This window comes from Herpailurus yagouaroundi, unplaced genomic scaffold (genome assembly GCF_014898765.1).
Source record: "Herpailurus yagouaroundi ecotype Mexico unplaced genomic scaffold, PumYag 217, whole genome shotgun sequence".
NCBI classification, from domain to species: domain Eukaryota; kingdom Metazoa; phylum Chordata; class Mammalia; order Carnivora; family Felidae; genus Herpailurus; species Herpailurus yagouaroundi.
In genome coordinates, this window is record NW_024412448.1 from 3,309,421 (window position 1) to 3,326,412 (window position 16,992).

General features: G+C 58.9%; 2 protein-coding genes and 1 long non-coding RNA gene across 3 annotated transcripts in view; all 3 read right to left on the minus strand.

Annotated features, from left to right (window-relative positions):
• The window catches only part of TIMP2 (TIMP metallopeptidase inhibitor 2), a gene marked incomplete at its 5' end in the record, with an annotated part of 33,177 nt that extends 23,418 nt beyond the window's left edge, over positions 1 to 9,759 (minus strand). Inside the window, one exon of the mRNA XM_040456565.1 lies at positions 9,576 to 9,759. Within this exon, the coding sequence (XP_040312499.1) occupies positions 9,576 to 9,759 (184 nt within the window). The remainder of the gene's footprint in view (positions 1 to 9,575) is intronic.
• On the minus strand, positions 1,644 to 4,543 carry CEP295NL (CEP295 N-terminal like). Its single transcript, XM_040456564.1, has one exon. The coding sequence runs from the start codon at positions 3,200 to 3,202 to the stop codon at positions 1,757 to 1,759; it is 1,446 nt and encodes a 481-aa protein (XP_040312498.1). The 5' UTR covers positions 3,203 to 4,543; the 3' UTR covers positions 1,644 to 1,756.
• LOC121018000 (uncharacterized) lies at positions 4,658 to 7,246 on the minus strand. Its single transcript, XR_005784987.1, has 2 exons — positions 5,589 to 7,246; positions 4,658 to 4,769 (listed from the first exon to the last, which is right to left on the minus strand). It is a non-coding gene; the product is annotated as an uncharacterized LOC121018000 (long non-coding RNA).
• Positions 9,760 to 16,992: the final 7,233 nt, after the last annotated feature.

Sequence of the window (16,992 nt, forward strand, 5' to 3'; positions counted from 1 at the left end):
AAATGTGCAACACTGGGCAACGCAAAGCCAACACCCCTCCCGGCCCGGGGCTTCGTTCTTAACGGTACTGGGCTTAGATCAGATCGTCGAGTTGGCTTTGCGGTCCTGACCCATGACATTCCAGAACCAGGGGACAAAACGATCACACATTTTCTCCACCTAAAGCGGAAAAGCCAGGCCGACAACAGAGTCCGAGGAGATGCTTTCAATGAGACGAAAACGCGCGGCAACAGAAGCCTCCTCACCCGAGATACTGAAGATTCGAAAACAACCCAAAAAACTCAGTGGGGTGCTGTTACTGCTCCATCCAGGTGGCGTATGTGGGGGTTCTGTGAGCCCGATGCTCTCCAGTTCAGCTTTCTCATGTGACTGGGTCACCCCACATCTCCCTGGGCACACCCCACAGGAGGAGGGACGGGGGACAAACCCCAAGTTCACAGGCATGTAGCTAAGAAGGCACAGCAGCCACGAAACGGAAGTAGCACACAGGCAGAAGCCGGTTTTGAGCAAATATTCCAGCCTTGGGCTCACAACCGTTCATGACGTCATCCGTTAGGAAATGCACGTTAAAAGGGAAAAGGCCATTCATGGGCCAGTGATACAAATGCATCACGACCGAAGACAGATGATCCCACTCCGTGCACCTGAGGTCCTGGGGAGGGAGGGGGGACGCAAGCACGTCCTTCATACGCCGGTCCAGGGTCACCTAACTATGGCTTGAGGTCCCAATCCACACCCACACCCCCCATTTTTGTAAATAAAGTCTCACCGGAACCCGGCCACGCCCATCCCAGTGTGAGTTGCCTATGGCCGCGTTTGTGGGTCATTGCCACAGACTGGCTGGCTGGCAAAGCCTGAAAAATTTACTGTCCTGTTCTCTGCAGAAAAAGTTTATCCACCCCCATCCCAGCCCCTAAGTATCTGCAACTGACAGATGAACCCCCCCTCCCGCCCCCCGCCGCCCAGGGCAAGGTCTCCAGGGCTGCTGGGTCAGGGGTACAGCGGGAGTGGGACACGGACCAGCCGGCCAGGTGCCCCGCCACTGCCAGCCCCAGGCGAAGTCGCCAGGCTGGCCCGGTTGCTGGGGACCACTCCCCTTTCCTCCCTCCGCCTCTGTCTTCTCCTCCCTCTCTTCCTGCCTCTCCTCCGCCTCACTCTCACTTCCTGATATTAAAGTTACAAGAACGTATACTAAGCGAGGTCCTGTTAAACGATGTTGGTTTTGTGGGTCTGAAAAAGACTTCAGAGGTTTCAGTGAGATCTCCCCGTTTCGGTCTCGGCCAACGGCTAAGCGACACCACATTGAAACTTCTCAAACTGTGCCTGCTTGACCCTGGATTCCCCTGAAAGTCCAGTGTCTGTCCGGCCAAAACACGCTTCATTCACCTGAGTCTCCGCTGTGCGAGCGGCGCGAGCGGGCAGCCCCCACCCGTGGCCAGGCCCGCGGACTGTGCCCCACAGGGGCTGCCGCGGTCGCGCCGGGGAGGCCGCTGTGAAGCGGGGTGCCTACTGGCTCCTGAGCGGGTGACGCAGACGCAGAGGGCACGGGCTTGGGTACCGACGGTGCATTTATTGCGGGCGGAACTCTCGCGCTTATCACATCCTCTGGAACTCCTGCAAGCGTTTCCTGGCGTCTTCGAGAAACTGCTTGTGCAACTTGTTTTGCTCTTCAATTTGCTGCCGAAGGTCACGGGTCATCTGACTGTGCCCGTCATCGTCTGCGAAGCTAGAGGGCCAGGGGGAAGTGGCGTTGCCTTCACACGGCCCTTCCTCGTCCGGGTCTCGGGAGGAGGGGGACTTCAGAAGAGCCACGCACGCCCTTCCCTGTTCTCTGGGCTCCTCCAGCTCGATCTGGGGGTGGGCTCCCCAGCTCGGCCCCTGGGGTCCCGTCTGCCGACCCGGCCTCCGCCCCCCCGCCTGGGCCGCAATGCCATGCAGCCAGCTCCGTCTGGCAGGTCTTGTGGGGCAGGGCGACGGGGGCCCCCGGCCAGCGGGTCGAGCCCGGCCGGTGCCCGCCCAGAGCCGGAGCACGGGAGCCGGGTCTCTTCACCGACAGGAAACGACGGCTTAGTCTCATTCGTAAACGTGAGCCTGGCCAACCTGTGATACTTGGGGTTCTCGAGCTCCTCAGGAACTTTCTCCACCTGTCTCGGGACGCCGTCCGGCGGGCGTCCGCATCCGCGGGGCGCATGGACCCCCTGCCAGGATCCATTTCCGTCTCCACACCTCCCGTCTTCTGGTCTCTTTGGGTCTCGCCTCCGTAGCCTTGCATCCCCGAGAGGCCGTGCTCCCCGCCGGGGCTGTGATCCGCCCCGGGCCTGGGTGCAGGGTTCAAGATCAGGCGTTCCTTCAGCTTTCTCTTGGTGTCAAACAACCCTTCGGAGGCAAACTCCAGCTCCCTCTGCCACCTGCTCCTGTCACCGTGCCAGCGCAGGGACACGGGTGACGTGGCTCCCCTTCGGAGGGGAGAGCCAAGCGGCCACAGCCGTTCTAGGTCTTTCGCTTTTCCCTGGGGACCCTGATGCAGAGATTTGCTTTCCAGGCCTTGGACGGGAGAACGCGCCTCCTTTCCCGGCTGCCAACTCCCGTCCCAGGCTCCTTCTCCCTCCCTTTGCTCCAGACGTTCCGGTCCCTCCACGGCAGCCAACAGCTTTTCCATGTTCAACCCTCTGCTCACCTGCGGGTCAGCGGGACGGCGGCCACCGCCGGTCTTTGTCGAAGGCACTCGCTCCCCCTTATTCTTCTCTGGGGCGCAGCGGGGGCGACGGGTCAGGCCTGTGGCTTTGGTAGCCCCCTGCTTCTCCGTGCCCACCGCCTTCCTCTTGGTGCACTGGGGCCGCAGTCTCACCGGCTCCTCTGGGTGACTCCTCTCTGCTCTGTGCTTCTCCCCGGCCCCCTGCAGCCGGGCTGCTCCTCGCTGGGCAGGCCTCTCCAAGTCAGGTGGGTGCTCCCTGGCCTGTCCTCCCGCAGCACCGAACAGATGCGCTAAACACGGCCTCTCCGGGCCTCGCGCGCGTGGGCTCGGGGACCCTGACTTCGGCCCCTCGGCCAGGCGCCGGGGCTGCTGGAGGTCTTGTCTTCTCTGCAGAGTGAGGTCTCCTCTCTCGTGGGCTTGGAGCAATCTGTGCTTCCGCCTCAAAAGCGGGGCTTCGTGGTTGGGGCCGGAACACGGCTGAGCGGCTCTGCCTGTGTTTCTTCTCATGTCGGCGGCCTCCGCGGACACGGCTTTGGAGGGAGGGTGGTGGGGGCCAAGGCGCCAGGGGCTGAGGACACGCAAGGACAGGAGATGCACACGGCAGCCTGGAACGCTCTGAGGAGAGCAAGCCCCTGGAGACAAGGCACACGGAGCTCGGAACGCGGGACGAGCCCTACGACATGTCCCTCCGGATCACTTTGGCCCACACCTGCCCGCCAGGGCCCAGGCTCTGTTCCCAACTCGTCTTGCACACCTTTAACGAGATCCCGCAGGGCGACTGTTCCCGGTGGGGTGTGGGTCTGCTCTGCAGGGGACACGCGGCAATGTCTGGACACATGCTTTGCTGTCACGACATGCCAGTGTCTGGTATGTGGAGGCCTGGGCCGCTGCTCCCCATCCCGCGCTGCCCCGGGACGGTCCCCACGACGAACGCTGGTTCGGCCCCACACGTCAGCAGTGCCGAGGTAGAGACCCCCACCCCGGGAGACGCATCGGGACTCCGGCAGGGGCGGAAGGGGGCGAGGGTCTGGTCTCTGCAGGGGGAGCCGCTTGTAAATGGCAGGGGGAAAGGGAGGAGGAGGACGAGGAGGCTGCTAGGCAGGATGTGTGTGCACGTGTGCAAGGGTGTGCGTGTGCAGGCACGTTTGGCACCAGAATCCAGGGCAAACCAATCAGAGAGGGGGTTAAGCTTCTCTTCTCAGGATTCGCAGCTCTTCGCTCGTGGGATTATCAGAGGGGGACGCTCCGGCCTCAGGAAGGGACCCGGGCTCTGCCCGCCTTCCCAGAAAAGGAGGGGCGTTTCCACCAAAAAGGTGTGGAGTCACATCCGTGGCCCCCTGCAGCTGATACCAAGATGAGCCAGGCTGGTGGGCTAAAGGAGCCCCTCCCTGGACCGCTGCAGGCTGTGCCGAGCGCCCCTCCACCACCCCTCCCTGCTCTCATTTCTGTGGGCTGAGCAAGGCCAGCCCAGAGGCATGGTGGGAGTCGGAACACAGCACACGTCCGTGGAACAGCCGACCGTCGCTGTGCGGGGCCCCCTTCCCGCACCTTATACGTTTTGGCTCATCTTTCTTCTGATAACCCTGCAAGGTAAGCAGCTATCAGCACCCCTGGTTCACAGGTGGGGAAACAGAGGCAGGGACCGATTAAGAAACTTAGCCCAGATCACACAGCCGGCAAGTGGCAGAGCCAGGCCTATGCCGTGCACGGGGAACCACAGTGCCTTTGACCAACCGAGGGCCGCCGGCTCTGGGTAGATCTGATCACGCGGTTATACACCTTCAGTAGCGGTCAGAGTCACGCTCAGCCAGTGTGCTCACCGCTATGAGCAAGAGGAGGGGGAGAGAAGAGAAACGATGGAGGTTTGGTAAAGGGGCCACGGCAATTTGGTAAAGGGGCCACGGCAATTTGGTAAAGGGGCCACGGCAATTTAACGGGGGCAAGAGCAGTTTGGGTGTTTTCTCCCCCGATGAATCGTGCTGGGACAGCCACATGCAAACACCAGAAACACAGACCCCCTGTCTCGCCACAGACAAAATCATACACTGTATATAAAAACGAACTCAGGGGGCACCTGGGGGGCTCAGTCGGTTAAGCATCTGACTTCGGCTCAGGTCACGATCTCACGGTCCGTGAGTTCGAGCCCCGCGTCGGGCTCTGGGCTGACGGCTCGGAGCCTGGAGCCCGCTTCGGATTCTGTGTCTCCCTCTCTCTCTGGCCCTCCCCCGCTCACGCTCTGTCTCCCTCTCCTTCAAAAATAAATAAATGTTAAAAAAAAAAAACAAAAAACAACAAACCACACTGACCATTGTGTCAGTTTTGGAAAAAAAATGAACTCAGAATGGATCGCAGACCTTAACGTAAGGTCTAAAACCACGGCTGTTCAGAAAGAAACGTGGGTACATCTTCACGACCTTGGGTTAGGTAAAGATGTCTCAGATACAACCCCAAAAACACAACCAATCAAAGAAACTGGTAAAATGCCATCGACACTCAAGACATTTCCCTGCCACGAGACATCGTTAGTAAGTGAGGACACAAGGGATAGACTGGCAGGAAATACCTGTGAGTCACGTATCCAACAAAAAAGGCTTGAATCCAGATTATGTAAACCACTCAAAATGCAGGAAGACAAACAATCCCATTTTTATAAAATTTTTTTTTTTAACGTTCATTTATTTTTGAGACAGAGAGAGACAGAGCATGAACGGGGGAGGGGCAGAGAGAGAGGGAGACACAGAATCGGAAACAGGCTCCAGGCTCTGAGCTGTCAGCACAGAGCCTGACACGGGGCTCGAACCCACGGACCGTGAGATCGTGACCTGAGCCGAAGTCGGCTGCCTAACCGACTGAGCCACCCAGGCACCCCACAATCCCATTTTTAAACGGGCACACACACACACAACATCAAACCAGACCCTTCCCTAAGGGAGAGGCACACCGCTAATAAGGCGCGAGACGCTCAGCACGGACGGTCCTCGGGGGAACGCACACTGAAGCCACAGCAAGGTCCCATCCGCACCCGCCGGGCGCAAATTACGGCCATAATTAAAAAGACGGACAATAACAAGTGTTGGTGAGGACGGGGAGGAAGCAGGAGCCTCACACACTGCCGGCGGGAACGCAAGATGGTGAGGCTGCTTCGGGAAGGAGTTTGGCCGATTTTTAAAAGGCAAACCCAGATCTGTCAGGTGACCCGGCAGTCGTGTGGCCAAGAGAAAGGAAAGCACGTGACCCAAGACACGACCTTCCCAGGGGAAAGTGGGGAGCTTGGGTCTGAGTCTCAGATGCCCAAGACTGAACTTTTCCCAACCCGGGAATGGCCACGGTGGTGTCCAAACAGGGGGAGAGAGGTCTGGAGAGCTGTGGCTGTCCCCTCGTCTGCCTTGGAAGATACCCGCGGGGAGCGGGGAGAGTGTACCCCGAGATCTGGCGGTCCACTGGCTCCCCTTCTACTCACTGGCCCCGGTCAGTAGCCTGGACACGACTCTCCCACTCTGGAGTGCCCCCCGCCAGTCCATCACCCTGAGCCAGCCCCCCGGAGGCGGATACCCCAAAGCCGCTGAGCTGGTTTTCCTGGACACACACAAATGGATGAAACGGAAAAGTCTGGGGACAAAGATGTCTTGGGGACAAAGTCCAGAACTGATAACCAGCAGACGTCCCCCTCGCTGTCCGTCCACGTCCCCGGCTCCTGCGTGCTGACACTCCAAGCCCGACCCCGCTCGCTCACTTAAGCCCAGAGTGTTCTCAGCATCCTGGGGTTCTCCCTCCAGTCTCCTAAGCCTGTTCCCCCAGAGCTGGACGGCTGCCCGCCCCATGCCGGCTGCCTGCCGCCCCTCGGGGAAACCACAGCCCCGGTCCCTACACAAGCCTGGCTCAGAGCAGCAGACGGAAGGAAGGTGGTCACCGACTGGCCTCTAGTGCCAAGCGGACACTGGGCCCATTCTCTCTCTCACCCTCTGCGGCCCCAGCGCGGCGGCCGCCCCCAGGCAGTCGCTCAGACAGCCTTCCGATAGAGACAGGCCCCTGCCAGGCTGCTGGGGGGACCCCGTCTGTGGGTGGCGGGGAAGCGCCAGGCCCACAGCAGACTCCGGGGCATGCCGCGCCCGTGAGCAGGAAGGACAACAGTGCCACAATTAGAGGCCGGGAGGTGCCCAGACCAGGGGCTCCGACGGCAGGCAGGACGGAGGGTCTCGGGTCCGTGGCTCCCTCCCGTGTACAGGACGCACAACGCCACGGGGCTACTAAGCGGGGACACAGTAGAAGCCGACCATCCCTCCCACGTGGTCTCACCGTGAGGAGCTCTATTCCTACCCCACTTTTGGATGGGGAAACCGAGACTCAGAGACGTTAAGTAACTTGTCTGAGGCCACACAGCTCAGAGGCAGTACAGCAGGGACTCGAATCTGAGCAGGCAGACCCCTGATCTGAGACACCTACCCTGCAGCTGAGGGGGGTCAGATCACCCAGGGGCGCCTGGGGGGCTCAGGTGGTTAAGCGTCAGACTCTTGCTTTAGGCTCAGGTCATGATCTCCTGATTCGCGGGTTTGAGCCCCGTGTCGGGCTCTGTGCGGGCAGCGCGGAGCCTGCTTGGGATTCTCTCTGTCAAAATAAATAAATAAATAAATAAATTGCAAGCAAAATTAAGAACTTACCACCTGACACCTGTCCTCTCGGGATTCTGAGGCGCACAGCTTCCATGCTAAGCGGGCGGCGGCGGCGGGGGGGGGGGGGGGGGGCCCACAGTGTTTTACGGGTGCTTTTCTCTGAGGTCATCGAATGAACCACCCTCCCCTTTCCCATTCGAGTATTTTACTTGAACATCGAAAGGCAAGATCTAGCCCAGTGCTTCCTGAATCTCGTGGAGAGTCAGATTTTGATCCGGAAGGTCTGGGGTGAGGCTGGGGGCTCCGATTTCTGAGGAGCCCCCAGGGGAAGGGATACTCTGGTCGGGGGACCATACTTTGAGAAGGGCGGCCCTAGTAGGTGGCTCTAGCCAGTATCAGGGCCTTGATCTGCCTCCTCCCCAGCCCCCTCCCCACCTGAGCCCCTCCGGAAGACCCCTAATCAGGCTCTCTGTGCCCCACCCCCGCCCTGACCCCGGCCACTCCTCCTCCGTCCTCGGCCACCATTCTAGCCCAGCTGGTGGTGGGGCTGTGACATCTTCTCACCCACACCAGCAGGTCTCCAGGTGCAGCCCACAGCCTGCCTGCACCCCCGTCACCTGCACCGCCGGTGAAAATGCAGATTCCGGGGCCCTGCTGCCCGCAGATCCCGTCCCAGCCTCTGCAGGGAGGGGCCCAGAGCACGGCCGGCTCACCAGGCAATCACCAGCTCCCAGACAATACCCACCAGGGTCCACAGTCCCCGGCCTGCGGGCCGGAGACCCTGCTGGCAGGGTGTGATCTGGCTCCCCGCCGTTCCCAAATGCCCCCCTCCCACCATCCGGGTCCAGCGCCCCGGATGCACAATTTCTTGTTCCACCAACAGACACCTCCTCAGCCCTACCCACGTTTCCCAAGCCACGTCCAGTGGCCCCCTGGGCTCTGCAGCAACTAGAGAAACACTCCTGCCCTCTCCAAAGGCCTGCAGGCTCAGTGCCTGGGTCACAGGGTTTAGCACCTTTTCTTTGAAACACACAAAAATAGACACAGAAAGGCTCCCGTTGGCTGGTGTGGCCAGAGAGGGAGAACATCTCCATATAATTAAGGCTTACCCTCTCCGATGCAAAGTTCATCATTTCTGTCCTCTGAGAGTACACAGAATAGATCAAACTTGACCTCTTTTGGAACACTCCAGATTCTGTTTTGGACGGTAACATAAAGATTCCCTTAAAGGCTTTTAAAATGCATAGGACTAGGGGAGCCTGGGTGGCTCAGTCAGTTAAGCGTCCGACGTCAGCTCAGGTCATGATCTCACGGTTCACGAGTTTGAGCCCCACGTCGGGCTCTGTGCTGACACAGCTCAGAGCTTGGAGCCTGCTTCGGATTCTGCGTCTCCCTCTGGCTCTGCCCTTCCCCTGCTCGTGCTCTGTCTCTCTCTCAAAATTAAATAAACATAAAAAAAAATAAATAAGAAAGATATTAAAATGCAGAAAACTAAAAAAATAACGAAAAGAAAGAAAAAGACACGTGTAGGGCAAGGTTCCTCTATACTAAGTGACCTCCCCGAATACAATCTGGGTTTTATAGGTTGACTTTTTTCTCTTTAATATTCATTTTTGAGAGACAGAGCATGAGCGGGGGAGGGCCAAGGGAGAGGGAGACACAGAATCCGAAGCGGGCTCCAGGCTCCAAGCTGTCAGCACAGGGCCCGACGCGGGGCTCGAACCCATGAACCGTGAGATCATGACCTGAGCTGAAGTCGGACGCCCAACCGACTGAGCCACCCAGGCGCCCCTCTACGTTGACTCTTTATAGCTGCCTATGTCCTCCTCCCTGGTTGTGAGACAGACAGACAGACAGAGTGACAGCCAGCACCCTATCCTCCTTTCTCCAACAGCTCCCAACTCCTGTGGCCTGCCATCCACACAAGGGAGCTTGTTAAACTGTGTCCGAAGAATAAACAGAGTCTGCAGTACGGGGCACGCACAGGCTCTTCTGTGAGTCAAGTTCACGAGTGTGTGAGTCGAGCCGTCCCAAGTCCAGCTGCACAGAGAGCCAGCCTGCAATTCCCCGCGGGGACACAGAAAGCCAGCGGCGGCGTTAGAAGGCACACCTCCAGCTCAGAAGATTTTTAAGAGGCTTGAACACCCGACCAAACCTGACAACACTCGATGGGTCGGGAAGACGTTTACAACCCACACGTGGGCCCCCCCAGCCCCGGCTGCACAAGCGCAAAGCGGGAGCGGCTCGGCAGGGACGCGCGTGATCTTTACCTGTGGCGACAGAGAGGCCTCGGACAAGCAGGGCGACGGTCCGGCCCGGCGCTGCCCCGGTCGGACCCCAGCCGGGCGTGGAGGGGACGCGCAGAGGAGCTGGGGGGGCACGTGGAAGAGGCGCGCCCACACCCGGGGAGCCCACCCTGCTGCCACCCCACGGGAGGGAGTGAGGCAGACCGGCTCACGGGAAGGCTCGGTGAACGTCCAAGCACCGCAGAGACGTAAACGCAGACGACGCAACCCACGTGCACGGAGCCGACAGACGGCAAGAGATGTCGACAGCCAGCATGTCTGCTTAGCATCGGGCGCAAAGCTTCATAAAGCGTAACTAATGAAATGCTTTGGAATTAACCTAATTAAGAAATATATACACGTGGTTTCCCCTGGGTGGCTCAGTCGGTTGAGCGACCGACTTCAGCTCAGGTCATGATCTCACGTTTTGTGGGTTCGAGCCCCGTGTCGGGCTCTGGGCTGACAGCTCGGAGCCCGGAGCCCGCTTCGGATTCTGTGTCTCTGCCCCTCCCCTGCTCATGCTCTGTCTCTCTCTCTCTCTCTCTCTCTAAAAAAAAAAAAAATAAACAGGGGCGCCTGGGTGGCTCCATCAGTGAAGTGTTCGACTTCGGCTCAGGCATGATCTCATGGCTCATGAGTTTGAGCCCTGCATCGGGCTGTGTGCTGACAGCTCAAAGCCCGGAGCCTGCTTGGGATTCTGTGTCTCCCTCTCTCTCTGCCCCTTCCCCTGCTTGTGCTCTGTCTCTGTCTCTCAAAAAATAAAGGTTAAAATTAAAAAAAAAAAAAAAATGAAACATTAAAAGAAAGAGAAATATACATAAATGAGAACTACAAGTTCACTAAGGAGAAAATCTGAATACTAGAGAGATGGGTCTTCCCAGAAAGGATTCACAAAAAACTAGAGAGTTCCACAAGGGGGGAGGGCGGGAGGGGCTGTAGCCTCTCTTGAGGAGGAGAATGAAAAACCTGTCCGTGGAAGAAAAATCCTAAGGAACCAAGAGTGTCTGGAGAGGAACTTGAAGGAGATGGAAAAGTCTAGAACAGCACGATGTGGTGGTGACGAGTATGAACTGTGTGACCCAGCACAGGTTTCTTAACTCTGGGTGCCTCAGTCTGCTCCTCTGTGAAATAGTGGTAACAGCAGCACCCATCTGCACAGATGCTGGCATTGATCACCATGAAACACCCAAATGCTTGGCAAGCTACTTGGGGAAGAGGGTGGTGCTGACTGTGTGTGTCTCCAGATGACTGAGCGAGACCAACAACACATTACAGGGAGGTGGAAACTGGCCAGGTGGAAAGGAGCACTTGCTAAATGGCTGTCTTGAAATCCTGGGGGTGCCTTGTAGGTAGTGAGACACCCATCACTGGAGGCATCCAAGCCAAGCCCGGATGAAACAAACATCAGAGACATGTTAAACTCCATTTCTCTGAGCTCTAGCCTCTAACAATACAACCACTGGGCTGCCCAGAGCCTTGGGGTCTGCCCACTTCCTGACTCTCAGCCAAGTTTCCGAGTGGTGGTTCTTAAAGTCAGCTGGGCTTCTGGACCAGCCGAATCAGAACCACTGGGAGCAGGGGGGAGTCATGGTAGAAGAAGAATCCTGCCAAGTCCCACAGCAGAGTTTTGCACCCACATCCTAGGGTGGGCTTATAAATCTGTACACCCCCCTGACCAGCTTCAGAGACGGACACGAGGCACAGACTCTCCCAAACCCATGGGGGACACCGGGCTAGCCAAGAGGGCCGACACGGCTGACCCAACCGGGAGCTTCCTTTCTAAACGTCCCTTGACTATGTCAATCATCGGGTTTCCCCGAAACCTCGCACCCCCAGGTACCCAGTGCTGGTCAGGGGTCCCCCACGACCCCCAGGTTGCCGCACGATGACTTCTCCCCATTCCCTCAGACAGGGACTTCCAGCGCCAGCCCTGTCCCCAGCCGCCACCACCACCCATCCAGCTGCATATGGAGAGCCCCGTTAGTACAGGACTTTCAAATCCACCTTCTAGGGGCACCTGGGGGGCTCAGTGGGTTCAACGTCTGACTTCGGCTCAGGTCATGATCTCGCGGCTCGTAGGTTCGAGCCCTGCGTCGGGCTCTGTGCCGACGGCTCGGAGCCTGGAGCCTGCTTCAGATTCTGTGCCTCCCTCTCTCTCTCCCCCTCCCCTGCTCACACTCTGCCTCTCTGTCTCTCAAAAAATGAATAAATATTAAAAAAAAAAAAAGAAATTCAAATTAGCCTTCTGGACACGTGGCCTGGCGACCCTGACTGGCCCACTTCCCAAGGCCCTTGTAAGACCTCCCCCCGCAAACAGCTGGGCCCACACGGAGCCCACCCCACGACGGATAAGGGGCGGGCACCACCGGAGCTTTGAACGGCCTGCACTGGGTTCTCCAGGGCGCACTGGCCGAGGGAGGCTGGACTCACAGCTCCCCACCTCCACCAGCAGCCCGGCGTCTGCCCCAGCCGTTGACCAAAGGCAGGCCGCTGCCGAGGGAATGACAGAGCTGCTGGCCTGTGACATCAGAGCAGGGCTGAAGTCAGGGACGGTGACCAGCCAGCCAGAGGGCGAGTGCCTACGAGGACACTTGCTACCAATCACGAAGATTTGCTTCAAGCGGCTGGCATGACGAGCAGACAGCACACACACAGGCACATCGTGAAGGTCGGGGCGCGGGTGCCCTTTTGGGGTTTAAGGAGGGGCCCGGCAGCACATGCTGGTGAGGAGGGCCAGGGGGTCGCTCTTCTGAGCTGTCCCAAGTCAAAGTCGGGGATCCCCAAGATGCTGCCGCCCCTCCCCCCCCCCGGAGAGCCTCTGTCCCCACTCAGGTCGGGGGCCTGCAGGACGCCACTGCTGAGCAGAGCTAACGAGACGAGGAGGGGAAGGGCTCCTGGCCCCGGCCCCCTGTGGCCACCCACCCACACAAAATAAGAAACCAGACATGCCTGACCTCGTTTCTAGGGCGGGGGGCGCCCTCCGCCAATCTGACAGTCAAGAAATTTAGTTTGGAGAACATGACTTTGGCCTTAAGAAGTCAAAGCAACTGATTCGGGGGCTTGGTTTCTTCCTTTTTTTTTTTTTTTTTTTTTTTAATCGTTCATGTTTGAGGAAGAGAGAGAAAGAGAGAGCACGAGCAGGGGAGGGGCAGAGAGAGAGACGCACACAGAATCCGACGCAGGCTCCAGGTTCCGAGCTGTCGGCATAGAGCCCAACGCGGGGCTCGAACTCACGAACCGTGAGATCATGACCCGAGCCGAAGGTGGACGCTTAACCTATTGAGCCACCCAGGCGCCCCGGGGTTTGGTTTCTTGAGAGGAGAAGGTTACTAGCGGGCACTTGGCTGAATCGTGGGAATCTTGGGGACAAAAGCCTTTGTCTGGGGCCGGAACCTCCCACCGAAGTTCTCAACCACAGTCTGCCCCCTCCACCCCTTTTTGTTGGGGTCCCTCTTCCTGGTCCTGCGGGTACAGAGAGTTCTACTTCTGCTGCAGTGAATACCCCTCCAGCCCCCCAGCCCCTTCAGCATGGTCTTCTGTACCCACCTCCAGCAAGGGACAAGTTCGGGGTGGGGGGTGGAATAAACACGGCTTCCAAATGTTACAGCTTAGGGGGCCCCTGACGGCCTTCCAGAACGTCCCGGTGTGGCCACCACCGTCGAAGACATTTCTCCCGAGCCCCGGCCCTCCTAACACCACCTCAGCAACAGCTCCCCTGCTCTGCGTTGACCTGCCCTGCTCGACGGCATTTCCTCTCTGGGCGTAGGACCAGCCAGCTCAAGCCCCGGCCCGTACCGCTGCGCTCCGCGGTTCGACCCGCACCTTCGCGAACCTTAACTTCAAAAACGACACGTGTCATTCACACGCATCATAGAAAAATTAGGAACCGCACACTTGTAAGAGAACGTCTCATTTCCCACCCCCATCTGAACACGCCGCGTTAAAAAAAAAAAAAAAAATTGTACACCATTTGGTCCCGCAGAGCATCAGAAGCTGTGATTTATTTAACTGCTCCCCTGCTGCTGTGTATGTAGGTGTTTCTAACGCTTCCCTAAGACAAACGAGACGGAAATGAATATCCTGACTGAACGCTGGCACGTGTGCCGAATTCCTTCCCTCAGAAGATGCCTAGATACAGGGCTGCCTGATAAGACGGGAGACTGATTTTTAAAGCCCCCGAGTGGCAAGGCCGAAATGCCCTTCCGAGCCTCTCAACTGCTTGGGTTAAGACAGAATCCTACAGCCAAGCCCTTCCAAGGACAGCAAGCCCCTCAGCCAGATGAACCAAGCCACGGGAAGTCCAAAGCTGTGACATCCGGTCCCATTTCTAGAGACGCGTGCCAGGACCAGGCTCCTTGCATTCCTGGCCTGAGCCCTCAGCTGTGTGACCTTGGGTGAGTCATCCAACCAGTCCCCGTCCAGACAGGAGAGGACAGCGGCCTCACTGGCCTCACCGAGGCCTCGGAACCAGGAAGGGACACGGGAGGCCCTTCTGTGCTGGGAAGGCCTCGACAGCTGGTATCTTCATCTAAGAGACGTACAATTGGGGGCGATGAGCCCTGGGTTTTCAATCCCTGCCTTCCAGAACTGGTGCACAAAAAGCCGAGGCCGCTATAGATTTGTTCCTTCCTTCTCCGTCCTGGAGCCACCTCGGATGAGGGGACAAGATGTACGCAACTGGGCGGCCTGCATCCTGGCTCTGCTCTAGCACAACCCTCCCCCCGTCCTGAGATGCCAGGCTGGTCCTTTCCTCCCAGAAACTTAAAAATTGAAGGTTAAATGCCAGGAGAGCTGTAGAGAGAAGCCCCCAGGAGAGCACTTGGGTACACACGTCCAACTAATAACCCTGTACCCAAAAAGCAGGGCGCCTTACGTGCCCCCAAAGCCAACCGGCCACAGGGGCCGCCACAATCCTCCTGAAACGCGCACTCTCTTCCGAATGGAACAGGACCCTCTCCACGGACCTGAAGCCCACAAGTGATGCCAAGTCCCCTCTCTCCCGGCCCCTGACAAATGGAGCGCCAGCTCTCCAAAGCACCCTGGACTCCGGGCTGGGACTGCGGCCGGGCCGCCCAGTGGCCTTGTGACCTGGGCAAAGGGTCAGGTAATCTTCCTCGGCGTGGCAGCGCCCGGTGGTGACGTGAGCCCAGATCCCGCTGGGTACGTGTCAACACGCAAGACACACGGCCCAAACGGTATCACTGCCCCCACACCTCTGCGTGCAACACACTCCTGGCTTTATTCTCACTCCTGTCCTTGCTTTCTGCTCTCTTGCACCTCACGGGACCTGGGGGAGGACAGGGTGGCCTGGGGAGGGTCAGCCAACGCGGCACGGTGAACTCTCAGCCCCCGGGCGTGACCAGCCACAGAGGCGGAGCCGCGGACGGTCGAAGGCACGATCTCTCCTTGGCGCTACGATCTCGTGTGATCATCAAGCAGACGGTCCTCCTGACACGTGGCCTCACCGTGAGTCCACCCTCGAGCCCCGAACTCCCCATCCGGACGGGGGGAGGAAGGCCGCTGCCGTGAGCTGGCCCCAGGACAGCCCGGCTGGGCTTCAGCGGCCAGAGCTGGCCAGGAACGACGCAGGTTTATTTCCCGCGCCAGCCGCGGCCTCTCCCTAAAGAGCTCCGGGACGGAGCATCGTGCTGGGTCTCAGAATCCTGGGTGCAGTGGGAGGGGGACCGACGGCCGTCGAGGCCCCCCTCCCCCTGCACCGCACTCTTTCGCAGAGCCTTACTTAGCGTCTACGAGGGCACGGCCTCCAGAAGTTCAATCCTGCTCGTACGGAAGAGGAAATGGAGACTCAGACCGGCACAGGGGTTGGGATTCAGAACCACTTCTGGCTGGCCTTTCTCCCAGTACCTTCTACTTTGTCTTTTTTCTCTAACGTGTCGGTCTGCTTTCTCATCCCGCCCTTGGCCTTGGTGAAGAATCAGCAGTTGAAATGCTTTCTAACCAGCGCCTTCGATGACAGTGACAGGGGTGAGGGCAAAGCCCGGTGCTGCGGTCTCGTGCCTCACCGGCTCTGTGAAGGTGCCCCCAGCCCCTCATGGGGCTGCCAGGAAGGCCCAACCAACATCTCCAGAGTATAGACCAGAAAGGGACAAGTAAAGCCTCACCCCAAGCCAGGTCCTGTCCCCAAGGACACGCCGATGTGATCTCGGGGTCTCTCTGCCCATGCAACGTTCCACGGCAGAAAGCCGGGGTTTTGCCCCGCAGCTCATCTCTGCCACTGTGCTCGCCGGCTCGAGCCCAGAAGGGGGAGGGGGGGTGGATTCACCGTATCTTTGAGGTCAGTTCGGGGAGTGACACCCCACAGGCCAACAGGGGAGAGGGGAGCCGGCACCAGAAAGCCCACACGTGCAGCCGGCCCTCACGACGGCCCAGGGCTCGGCTTGGGTCCGGCCGGGGCCCAACGGCCCCCGACCGGGCTCTGTGTGCCACACTGCCCACCGCTCGGCTCTGCTGCCCGGCTCAGAAGCCGCTGTGGGTCTCGAACTCCTGGCGCACGGGGCTGCACCCCAGGACACCGGGTTAGAACAGCAGGCTCCAGCGGTGGGAGGAGGCTGAGGGCCACCCCACGCCTCCCGCTAAGAAACCGCAAAGGGAACCCAGTTCAGGGTCCCCTGGCCCTTGTGAAATCAGCCAGCGGTGATGGCCGCTCACCCCCACAAATGTACTAAAAACCAGGCTCCTACACCTGGAACAGATGAACAGCCATATGGGAACCGCACCTCAGTAAAGCCGATGGAACTCACGGCCCGTCTCCGAGGCGCATGAAGCATGACGGGTGTTCTGAGGGGCCACGAACCCTTCAGTGTGACCGCTTCTCGGGGGACCCAAGGCAAAGTCAGGCGGCTCTGGGGCGGCACGTGTCCCCAGGCTCAGCGCCTTCACCCGATCACGTGGGGGCCTCTCCTCCGCCTCTTCCCTCCCGAGGGAACCTCACTCTGTCCTTCCATTTCCTTTTCCTCTTTTTTAATGTTTATTTTTGAGAGAGAGAGAGAGAGAGAGAGAGAGAGAGAGCAAGTGGGGGAGGGGCAGAGAGCAAGGGAGACACAGAATCCGAAGCAGGCTCCAGGCTCCGAGCTGCCAGCACAGAGCCCGACGTGGGGCTCGAACCCACAGACTGTGAGATCATGACCTGAGCCAAAGTCGGACGCTTCACCGACTCAGCCACCCAGGCGCCCCGGGGGAGAGAATGTTTAAAATGCGAAAGCAGGGGTGCTGGGTGGCTCAGTTGGTTAAGCGTCTGACCCACGATTTCGGCTCACGTCATGATCTCACGATTCACAGGGTCCGAGCCCAGCTCTGTGCTGACGGCGTGGAGCCTGTTTGGGCTTAGTCTCCCTCTCTCTCTGCCTCTCCCCTGCTCACTCTCTCTCTCTCTCTCTCGAAA

Coding starts and splice junctions, on each gene's coding strand:
- CEP295NL (XM_040456564.1), bottom strand. CDS start 3,202: ATGAGAAGAAACACAGGCAGAGCCGCTCAGCCGTGTTCCGGCCCCAAC.